At 41.8% G+C, this 12,297-nt stretch overlaps 1 protein-coding gene across 2 annotated transcripts in view; it reads left to right on the forward strand.

Moving 5' to 3' along the window:
- The first annotated feature begins 445 nt into the window (after positions 1–445).
- SWAP70 (switching B cell complex subunit SWAP70) overlaps positions 446–12,297 on the forward strand; it is a 77,410-nt gene continuing 65,558 nt past the window's right edge. For both annotated transcript variants that reach the window (XM_042957621.1, XM_042957622.1), the window contains exon 1: positions 446–633. In XM_042957621.1, coding sequence (XP_042813555.1) covers positions 535–633 — 99 coding nt within the window. In that variant the 5' untranslated portion in view covers positions 446–534. The remainder of the gene's footprint in view (positions 634–12,297) is intronic.

Consider the following 12,297-nt stretch of genomic DNA (forward strand, 5'->3'; position numbering starts at 1 on the left):
CCTCTACATCCTCTCTGGCTAGGAACTGCGCTAGCATTGGAGCCCCAGCTCAGGGACTTTTCCGGCTCTTGTTAGTTCTCCTCAGACAGTGGCGCGTCCGCGGGACTGGTTGGGCCAGGGCTCCCTTTTTTCACTGAGCAGCGCGGACTGGAGCTGGGAGGCTGCTCTCGCCGATTCTCATATTTTAACTCGGAATGCGGGTCTTGTTTAGGGGCACGCGAGCCCCGAAGGTGGCCCGAGACGGTCTGGGGAACTCGAGAGGCATGCGGGGTAGTGCTCTGGGTCTAAGCCTGCAAGAAGGCCTGTATTCCCACCTGCAGGAGTGGGAGGTCCGGTCCACCCTAACGCTCCCACCCTAGTGCGCGAGGCTGCGGGCAAGCAGCGAGTGGGCGGGGCCTGGTGGGGGCGGGGCCTGCCACGGTCAGGTGACTGCAGGGCGGGCGGCGGCGGCGGCGGCGGTGGCGGTAGAGGGGCGTCAGACTCGCCCCAGGGTCGGCGAGGGAGGCTGGCAGTCAGGATAGACACACCGCGGCCATGGGAGGCTTGAAGGACGAGCTGCTCAAGGCCATCTGGCATGCCTTCACCGCGCTGGACCTGGACCACAGCGGCAAGGTCTCCAAGTCCCAGCTCAAGGTGGGCGCCACCCCCCCTTTCGCTTCGGTCCCCCACCCGGCCCCGACCCGGTGCGCGCTCCACTGCCCCGGCTAGTGGTAACCCCAAGGAGGGGAGGGCAGGAATACGGCCCGGCGGCCTGCTCTGGGCAGAGGGGCCAGAGACCAGAATTTTGCTGTTCTGCTTTCCTCTTGCCTTCAGGCCGTGCCCTCGGGCCGGTTGTTAGTCTCCTCAAGGCTCTTCGTGACGGTGGGGGGATGAGGGGGGTGAGGCAGCGATGGGGTCTGGGCGAGCCGGGCTCTTGTCGGCGGGGGGGCGATCCAGAAAATCTCCGACTCGGACAGGGCTGTGGTAAACTCCCTTAGACAACATACCCAGATTACTGCTGCACTCTGGAAGAGGAGGGACTTACCCAAGGTCACTGGGCTGAGCCTTCGGTGAGCGCACGCTCCACACCAGGGCAGCCCTTGAAACGGCCAGCTGCACCCCAGGCAGTCTGGCTGTTCTGGGGGAGGGAGAAGTTCCCAGAGCCCGGTCTCCATCGGCTTCAACTTTGGGAGCTTTGGTGGGGGGGACGGTTTCTGACTAGTGAGGAAGACCTCCTTGCCTAGCGTCCTCAGGTCAGTCACGCGTGTGCTGTGCCCCGCAGGGACCTTAGTTCCGGGTGAGGAGCACTGATCTTTCTGGCAGATCTTTATTGGGACTGCCAAAGACCCCATCATTGAGAGGGTAAGGTATAAATAAAGGAATGCTTGTAAGTTGAGTAACCCCAAGCAGGGAAAGTGGCACTTAGCCAGGAGAAATTGGCAGCTTCTTGGAAGTATAAAATATAGAAACAGACAAGAAGACCCATTCACAGGCATTTTCTAATATGCACATTTTGGATCTGAATGTCTGGTTTTCTTAGCCTCTTCTGGGAATGAAGTTATGAAGATTGGGTTTGCTTTGTTTATTTTGTGCAGTAATCAGGAGGTTCTTATGAGTGTGGTTTTTAGGCCAGTAGGATTTAGCATTTGCTTTCCCTCCCCCTTCCCCATCTTCCTTTCCTCTCCTTCTCATTCATAAAATCATAGTCTGGAAGGGTTCACAGAGATCATTCTCCTAATCTTTGTTTTACTTTTAAATTAACATTCAATGAAGTTGACTTTCTCGGTGTACAGTTCTATGAGTTTTAACACATGTATAAAATTTTATAACTACTACCAAAATCAGTTTTCCATCAGATCTATCATCTCAGAAAGCTTCATGTTGCCCTTTCACCCCCAGTTGGTGAGAGGTGTATGCTTAATTGCTTAAGTTTTGTCTTTTCCACAGTGTCATGTAAATGGAGTCATTCAGTATGTAACCTTTTGATACTGGCTTCTTTTACTCAGGGTAATGCCTTAGAGATTCATCCATGTTATTCTGTGTATTAATAGTCTTTTTTATTAAGTAATCCATTGTATTGTTGTACCCAAGTTAATCCATTCACCCTTGAACATTTGTGTTATTTCCGCTTTTTGGTGATTATGTATAGAACTGTGTTTTGCTTTTTTTTTTTTTTTTTAAGTTCATTTATTTGGGGGGGGGGCACGAGCAGGGGAGGAGCAGAGAGAGAAAGAGAGAGAGAGGGAGAGAGAGAAGGGAGGGAGGGGGGGAATCCCAAGCAGGCTCCATGCTGCATTAGTGCAGAGCCCAATGCTGGGCTCAGTCTCACAAGCTGTGAGATCATGACCTGAGCCGAAACCAGGAGTCAGAATCTTAACCTACTGGGCCACCCAGGTGCCCCTATTGTTTTTACTTTTAATTTACCTATACCACTATATTTAAAGTGGATTTCTTCTAGATAGCATGTAGTTGGGTCTTGTGTTTTAATCCATACTGACAGTCTCTATCTTTTAATTGTGTTTAGACCATTTACATTTAATGTAATTATTGATATGGTTAGATTTAGGGCTAACCTAAATTTTATTTTTATTATTTTATTATTTGGTTTCTGTTTTCCAATTTTTTGTTTCACTGTTTCTTCTTTCCTTCTTTCTTTTAGATTACTTGAATATATATATATATATATATATATATATATATATATATTTTAATTTTTTTTTTTAACATTTATTTATTTTTGAGACAGAGAGAGAGCATGAACAGGGGAGGGTCAGAGAAAGAGGGAGACACAGAATCTGAAACAGTTTCCAGGCTCTGAGCTCTCAGCACAGAGTCTGATGCAGGACTCGAACCCACGGACTGAGAGATCATGACCTGAGCTGAAGTCGGACGCTTAACTGACTGAGCCACTCAGGCGCCCCACTTGAATATATTTTAATATTTCATTTTAATAATACTGAATTTTTGACTATATTTCTTTCTGTAGTTTTTAAAATGATTACTCTAGAGATTATAATATATACCTGACTTTTCAGTCTCCTTAAAATTAATATTTTACAACTTTAAGAGGAATGTGGAAACTAAATATCACTATTTAGGTCCCTTTACTCTCCCTGTTTTATGTTGCAGTTGTCATATTTATTAACTTACACACATTGAAAATATTAACAATATTAAAATTTTTTGCTTTGAAACATCAATAAATTATTTAATTTAACTTTAATTTAATTTTATGTATTTTTTAATGTTTATTTATTTATTTTGAGAGAGAGAGAGAGAGTGAGAGCAAGCATGTGCAGGGGAGAGGCAGAGAGAGGAGAGAGAGGATCCCAAGCAGGCTGACTGTGCTGACTGTGCAGAGCCTCACCTGGGGCTTGAACCCATGAACCATGAGATAGTGACCTGAGCCAAAACCAAGAGTCGGATGCTTAATCGACTGAACTATCCAGGCGCCCTATTTATTTATTTTTAAATTTTTTTTTTTTTTAATTTTTTAATTTTTGAGAGAATGAGGGTGCATGAGTGTGTGAGCAGGGGTGGGGCAGAGAAAGGGAGACAAGGATCCGAAGTGAGCTCTGAGCTGACAGCATAGAGCCCAGTGTGGGGCTCGAACTCTTGAACCATGAGACCATGACCTGAGCCGAAGTCAGATGCTTAGCTGACCAAGCCACTTAGGCACACCTAAAGTTTTATTTATTTAAGTAATCTCTACACCCAACATGGGGCTTGAACTCATGATCCTGAGACCAAGAGTCACATGCTTCTCTGACTGAGCCATCCAGGTGCCCTCATTTTTCCTCTTTTAATTGATGACATAAATGAGATGTTTTCTGTTACTTTTGTTGCACTCCATTCAAACTTGTCCTTATGGCTGCTTATAGAAAAAGAGGATTCTTGACTGAAAGGCTTGGCAAGAAGCATTAAATCCCAGTACATACCTTTCACCCATAAGATGTTGATAATGCAACTATGCAATTGTATTTTGTTTGTCCCTTGTCTACTTAATTGAGAGACTTTGGAATTGATTTAGTTCTGTCCATCTTGCCAGTGTTTCTGGAATGGAAAATATTAAAAAAAATTCTATTTAGGTCTTTCCTTTTTGTTTTGACTTTGAAGTTTGATGTTCGCTGATTTATTGGCTAGGAGTAGAGTTTTTGCCTTAATTTATTCATTCATTTGTTCAATACAATACATTCATTCATACAATAACCTTTTGTGTGTTTACCATGTTAATTTCCTAACAAGATTAGAATTTTTAGGCTCTTAAGAGTTAATATCTCCTTGGAGGAAATATCATATAATTGGTTTTATTAAATACAGACTGAAAATTATATATCCAAAACAAGTGTTAAAATTTATCACTTTGTGAAACTGTATGGGCATTTTAAAATATTTTTGACATTTGTCTTTTTGAATTACCTTCACAATATTTGACACAGTGAATGGATATTCACTATGTAATGATAATTCATGTGTTAGATACTGTGCCCAGTGCTAAGGATGATAGTAAAGGTGGCAGGAGGGAAAGCCAAATACAAATCTTTGCCTTCAAAGAGTTTAAATTTTTGTAGGTAAATTAAGAAAATAATCAACCATTAGAGAAGGTTGGTATTCCCTTTCTCTCTCCCTTTCTTTTTCTTTTTCTTTTTTCTTTTTCTTTTCTTCCTTTCTTTCTTGATTATATTACTCAGTTACCTTATCCTTAAGCAATGTGAAGTGTGGTGGTAGAGATAAGAAATAAGTATTATTGGATAGAGGATGTTGAGTGGATTAGAAGATAAGGGGCCATGAAATTTTAGAGGAGGAGGTGATTACTTCTTACTGGTGGGATTATTTTATGAAAAAAGCTCCTTTGAAATGAACTCCTAGGGAAGACAGGTGGGATGTGATTATATAGAAATGCAGGATTCTGTTCATTCATGTTCATTCTATTCATTCATGCATTCATTCATTCAATGAATATTTGTTGACTGCTCTTAGCCCCAAGGCATCCCTGTGAAGTATTGCAGCTGACAGGAATTAATCAGGCATTTATGGGGACCTCTACAACTAATTAATTAATTAAAGTTTATTTATTTAGAGAGAGAGAGCGCATGAACCCATCCATGAGTGGGGAGGGGCGGAGAGCAGGGGAGAGAGAGAAATGCCAAACAGGCTGCATGCTGTCTGTACAAAGCCTGATGCGGGGCTCCATCTCACAATCGTGAGATCATGACCTGAGCTGAAATCGAGTGGGATGTTCAACTGGTTGAACCACCCAGGCGTTTGTTCCTGTCTAATTTATTTTGATTGCAGTGTAGAATATAGTGTGTGTGTACGTATATATAAGAGAGAGTTATTGCTGGTGATAAAGCTATAGAAATAGATTGCAGTTAATATGCATCGAAGACTTTGAGTACCAGGCTAGTTAGGTAGGTGCCATACAGCCTGCAAGTTTTCTGAAAGGTGATGGGCCATGATCATCAGTATACTTTAGGAAGTCTCTTGGGCTGTAGCATGTGTACTAGGTTGGAGTGGATTGGGCATACTAGAATTAGGAAACTGTTGCAGTAGCCCAGATGAGAGGTAACAGAGACTGGAGGTGGTAAGGATAGACAAGTAGGGGATGGTGGGTGAAGGAATTTTGCTGTCTACTTGCCTGGGCTCATGACTGGGTATGAAGAGAAATGAAAAGGACACAGTCAGAAATGTTTCACATTTCAGCTGTGGATGACCAATGGATAGTAGTGGTTTTTAATAGAAACAGGAAAGTTATGAAAAGGAACTGCTAGAAAAGAAATGAAAGTTAACTTTGAACATGTAGGGTTTTGTTTATTTTGTTTTATTTTTGAGGTCCTTGTTGGAGGTGATGTCCTTGGCAAGGGTGGGGCTGTCTGTACAGGATCTGGTAGTTGAAGCTTGGGAAGAGGAGAGGAGAGATTAACTGACGGTCTTGGGCAATGGCTAGAGTAGGTGGTGAGAGGAAGAATAGAAGCCAAGGGACCAGAAATGAGAGTAGGAACCACTTTGGGGCAACACTGGAGCTGAAGGAGAAGAGATTTCAAGGAATACATGGTCTATTATCTTTGAGAGTTATTATTATTATACATGTATTTTGGAGATTATAAAGTAATGAGATTGATTCTTTCCTGCCATAGCTTATGAACTACATATTTTTTCTCTAAAGAGAAGTTGTGAAAAGTTTGGAATATTGGCATCATCTTGGGAATAAATTTATTTTTGCTTTATTTATTTATTTTGAGAGAGAGGGTGCAAGTGAGTGAGGGCAGAGAGAGAGAGAGAGAGAGAGAGAGAGGCAGGGCTCACCCGAAGTGGGGCTAGTGTTCACCCAGTGCAGGGCTTGAGCTCACCTGAAGCAGGCCTTGAACTCACGAACTGTGAGACCATGACCTACGCTTAACTGACTGAGCCACCCCAGTGCCCTTAGTTTTTACTTTTAAGGAGATTACTTTGCAGTACGGTAATCATTTAGATAAATGTGTGTTTGAGTCACTGCTATAGCTACTAAATATTTTCATTTAGGGTCCCAAGTTTAGTACAAAAATCTTATGTTTTATACTTAATTTTTATTAATTAATACCATATTTTTAAGTAAAACCAAAATTACTACCTCAAGAATTAAAAAAAAAATTTTTTTTTTAATGTTCATTTTCTGTTTTTGAGAGAGAGACAGCACATGAGCCGGGGAGGGGCAGAGAGAGAGAGGGAGACACAGAATCCAAAGCAGGCTCCAGGCTCTGAGCTGTCAGCGTAGAGCCCAATGCAGGGGTTGAACTCATAGACCGCAAGATCATGACCTGAGCCAAAGTCAGACGCTTAACCGTCTGAGCCACCCAGGCGCCCCACTACTTCAAGAAATTTTGAAACTTGAAATCCAAAGAATAAATTAACAATATATATTATAATTATATAATTATTATTTTGTTGCTGCAAACATAGACTTTCATTAAATTTATCAATAAGATAAAAATATGGAACACAGAATTTGAAAACCATCTGTGACTTGCATAAGCTACTATAGAGGCAAGATGTTAGGGTTGTTTAGTCACACTGGTGCTTCCTTGTTGAGACAACCAAGTATGAGGTCTGCATAGGTCAGTATCTTATTGATTTTCATTAATGTACTCCCCCAACCCCCTGTTCCCTGGACCCTCCAAAAAAAGGGGGGACCACTTCTGCCTCACTTTTGTTAACCTTGATTCTTTCTCCTTCTTCTGCATTCCTTGTGCCCTCCTTGGGCTTTTTCCTTAGAATCTGTGCACCCTCTGCAGGAGACCTTTTTCTCTTGGGCTCCACTTGTGGCCTTTCTGGCTCCCCACCTGAGTTGCAGCTGTACAAGTCTTTACCCCACCAACACTCGGCCTGAGTACCCCCATAGAATTCATCAGCTATATTAGTTTACTTTGCAATTGGATTGTCAGAAGGCAACTCATTTTTTAAGTTGTTGTATTGATTTGGTGTTACTCTATTTTTCAGGCTGGATACAGGAGGACATTAAACTGAATTATTTTATTTTTTAAAATGTTTATTTATTTTTGAGAGAGTGCGCAAGCGGGGTGAGCGAGAGAGAGAGGGAGACAGAGAATCCCAAGCAAGCTCCGCACTGTTAGTGCAGAGCCTGATGCAGGGCTTGAACTCATGAACCATGAGATCATGATCTGAGCTGAAATCAAGAGCCAGATGCTTAACAGACTGAGCCACCCAGGTGCCCCTGAATTATTTTTGAGAGAGAGACAGAGTGTGAGCAGGGGAGGAGCAGAGAGAGAGGGAGACACAGAATCTGAAGCAGGCTCCAGGCCCTCGGCTGTCAGCACAGAGCCCAACGCGGGGCTCGAACTCATGAACCGTCGTGAGATCATGACCTGAGCCGAAGTCGGACGCTCAACCGACTGAGCCACCCAAGCGCCCCCTGAATTATTATTTTAAATTAAGCTTTTCCTAATTGTGTACTGATCTACTTGTTGGCTGCTGAAGTAGATATCAATAGGCTAACGGTGGGGAAAAAAATCTTCAGAAACACATTCTCACTTGCTTTTAAACTTGTATTTATGAATAGTCTTTCCTTAGAACAAACTATAAGACTATTTTTTGTTTTGAATGCAATTTTAGTATACACTATAACTGATGTGAGGTTAAAAGCTATTGAGAGATTGGGGTGCCTGGGTGGCTCAGTCAGTTGAGTGTCCAACTCTTGACTTTGGCTCAGGTCACGATCTCATAGTTTGTGAATTTGAGTCCTGCATTGGGCTCTGCATACTGACAGCCCAGGGCCTGCTTGGAATTCTGTCTCCTTCTCTCTCTGCCCCTTCCCTGCTGGTGCGTGCGTCCTCTCTCTCTCTCAAAATTAATAAAAATAAACTTAAAAAAATAAAAAAAGAAAACTACTGAGATTGGTGGAAATTTTCCTTTATATCTGTAGGCAGGTACTACTAGGTACATATAGATAGCTAAGTCAATATTGAGTTGAATGGTACAATTTTCTTTCCACCTATTTTGTCCTTGGTTTAGTTTTGGTGTTTATGCTCTTGTTTTGTGTGTGTGTGTGTGTGTGTGTGTGTGTGTGTGTGTGTGTGTGTGTATTTAAAATTTTATTTTTAATTAATTTCTACACCTGATGTAGGGCTTGGACTTATGACCGAGAGATCAAGAGTCACACATTCCACTGACTGAGCCAGCCAGGTGCCTGTAATATATATATTTTTAATGAGGGACATTTGTATGTGGATTCTGTATGTTATGCATATGCCATCTGAAGCAGATACTGTTACGTTTAGGTTATGATGTAAATTTGCAGAAGTCAATGGAAATAGGTATAGGGCATATTATTTGAAGTAGAGGCAGTAATTATTTTCTTCTCTACTTATTTATGTTTTAAAATGATCTTCAGATTATTTAGAATTTCAGTGGTCTTGCTGTAAGATAATAAATTTCCAGTGTTACTTAGACATACATGCAATTCTGACCTGAAACCATAATAATCCTAGAAGAGAGCCCAGGCAGTAATTTCTGTGACATTGGCCATAGCAACATTTTTTTTTTTAAATTTTAATGTTTATTTATTTCTGAGACAGAGAGAGACAGAGCATGAGTGGGGGAGGGACAGAGAGAGAGGGAGACACAGAATCAGAAGCAGGCTCCAGGTTCTGAGCTGTTAGCACAGAGCTCAACGCAGGGCTCGAACCCACAGACCGCGAGATCATGACCTGAGCTGGAGTTGGACACTCAACCGACTGAGCCACCCAGGCGCCCCGGCCATAGCAACGTTTTTTAAGGTATGTTTCCTAAGGCAAGGGAAACAAACACAAAAATAAATAATTGGGACTACATCAAAGTAAAAGGTTTTTGCATAGTGAAGGAAACAACAAAAATAAAAGGCAGCCTACTAAATGGGAGAAGATACTTGCAAATGACATATCCGATAAAGGGTCAGTGTCCAAAATATATAAAGAACTTACACAGCTCAACACCCAAAACCCCAAATAAGTCAACTACAAAGTGGGCAGAAGACATGAACAGACATTTCTCTAAAGAAGACATACAGATGACCAACAGCCAAATGAAAAGATGCTCAACATCACTCATCATCAGGGAAATGCAAATCAAAACCACAATGAGATACCACCTCACACCTGTCAGAATGGCTGAAATTAAAAACACAAAGGGTGCCTGGCTGTCTCAGTCAGTGGAGCATACAATTCTTGATCTTGGGGTTGTAGGTTCGAGCCCTAAGTTGGGTGTAGAGATTACTTAAAAATAAAATCTCTAAGGGACACCTGGGTGGCTTGGCCGGTTAAGTGTTCAGCTCTTTATTTCGGCTCAGGTCATGATCTCACGGTTCGTGAGTTTGAGTCCTGCGCTGGGCTCTGCACTGACAGCATGGAGCCTTTTTGGGATTCTTTCTCTCCCTCTCTCTCTATTCTTCTCCTGCTCATGCTAGTGTGCACTCTCTCTCCTCAAAATAAATAAATAAGCTTAAAAAAAAAGTCTTAACAAAAAAACCTACAAGAAACAGCAAGTGTTGGCGAGGATGTGGAGAGAAAGGAACCCTTATGTACTGTTGGTGGGAATGCAAACTGGTGCAGCCACTCTTGAAAATGGTATGGATGGGGCGCCTGGGTGGCTCAGTCGGTTAAGCGTCCGACTTCAGCTCAGGTCACGATCTCGCGGTCTGTGAGTTCGAGCCCCGCGTTGGGCTCTGGGCTGATGTCTCAGAGCCTGGAGCCTGCTTCCGATTCTGTGTCTCCCTCTCTCTCTGCCCCTCCCCCATTCATGCTCTGTCTCTCTCTGTCTCAAAAATAAATAAAAACATTAAAAAAAAATAAAAAAAAAGAAAATAAAAAAAAGAAAATGGTATGGACGTTCCTCAAAAAATTAAAAATAGAATTATCATGTGATCCAGTAATTCCACAACTGGGTATTTATGAAATATGAAATACTAATTCAAAATATATATTCACCCCTCTGTTTATTGCAGCATTATTTATAAGAGCCAAGATATGAAGGCAACCCATGTCCTTTGATAGATGAAGGATAAAGATGTGCATATATCTATCTATCTATAGATAAATATATATCTATATGCATTTGCAACAACATGGTGGGTCTAGAGTGCATAATGCTAAGTGAACTAAGTCAGTCAGAGAATGACATACCATATGATTTCACTCATATGTGGAATTTAAGAAACAACAAATGAACAAAGAAAAAAACCAAAACAGACTCTTACAAATAGAGAACAAACTGGTGGTTACCAGAGGGGAGGTAGGTGGGAGGGGATGGATGAAATAAGTGAGGGGGATTAAGAGTACATGTATTGGGATGAGCACTGAGTAATGTACAGAATTGTATCATTATATTGTACACCTAAAACTAATGTAACACTGTATATTAATTTTACTGGGATTAAAAGAACATAAAAATAAAAAAAAATACATGTAATTCCAAGAAGGTAAGATGATGAAGCCTGTTATTTAAACACTTGCATCTTAAAGAGAAACTTTGGAATAGTTCACATATACATATGGTATACAATTTATAAAGTTCAAAGGGCATTTACAAAAGTGAAAATTAAGTTTTTTCCCACCCCTGGCCCACACTATTTTCCTGCCCTGGAGGTAACCATTATTACTAGTTTGTTATGTTCCTTCCAGAGATCAAAATGTACCTTAAAATTAATACTCTTATTGTTATAGTAAATGTTCTTTTTTTTTTTTTAATGTTTATTTATTTTTTGAGAGACAGAGATACAGCGTGAGCCGGGAGGGGCAGAGAGAGAGTCACAGAATCTCTGAAGCAAGCTCCAGGCTCCTCCTAGCTGTTAGCACAGAGCCCGATGCGGAGCTTGAACTTACGAACTGTGAGATCATGACCTGAGCTGAAGTTGGACGCTTAACTAACTGAGCCACCCAGGCGCCCCAGTGTTGTTCTTTTAAATATAGCAAAGTGTAGTGATATTTTCTGCAACCTTTATTATAACTTTACTTTGCAATTATGGTTGCAGTGTGAATTACATGTCATTCCTGGAAATGTCTTGAAATAAGCTTATTGGCTGTGCACTTTTATCCTGTTTTTAGAAACAGAGTGTTTTGTTTTAAATTGTGCCCTTTTGAAGTAAAAGAGGATCTAAGTGGAAAAAAATTTTGGGGAAATAACATGGGTAGTTTGAAGAAAAAATTTTTTAAAGTTTATTTATTTTTGAGAGAGAGAGACACCAAGTGTGAGTGGGGGAGGGTCAGAGAGACAGGGAGACACAGAATCTGAAGCAGGTTCCAGGCTCTCTGAGCTGTCAGCACAGAGCTGGACGTGGGGCTTGAACTCATGAGCTGTAAGATCATGACCTGAGCTGAAGTTGGATGCTTGACTGACTGAGCCACCCAGGCGCCCCAACAACATGGGTAGTTTTAATCTTTATTCGTTTCTCAATGATAGATTTTCAACTAAATGTATTTTTTAAATTTTTTTATGTTTATTATTTTTGAGAGCAAGGGAGACAGGGCATGAGTGGGGGGGGGGTGCAGAGAGAGAGGGAGACACAGAATCTGAAGCAGGCTCCAGGCTCTGAGCTGTCAGCACAGGGCTTGAATCCACAAACTACGAGATCATGACCTGAGCCGAAGTCAGCTGCTCAACTGACTGAGCCACCCAGGCGCCCCAACTAAATATCTTTTTAAAAATAATTTTAAAAAAATGTTTATTTTTAAATGAGCATGCAAGTGGGGGAGGGGCAGAGAGAGAGGGGGGACAGAGGATCCAAAGCAGGCCCTGCACGGACAGCAGCAAGCCCGATGTGGGGCTCAAACCCACAAACCATGAGGTCAT

This window comes from Panthera tigris, chromosome D1 (assembly GCF_018350195.1).
Source record: "Panthera tigris isolate Pti1 chromosome D1, P.tigris_Pti1_mat1.1, whole genome shotgun sequence".
Taxonomy (NCBI): Eukaryota; Metazoa; Chordata; class Mammalia; order Carnivora; family Felidae; genus Panthera; species Panthera tigris.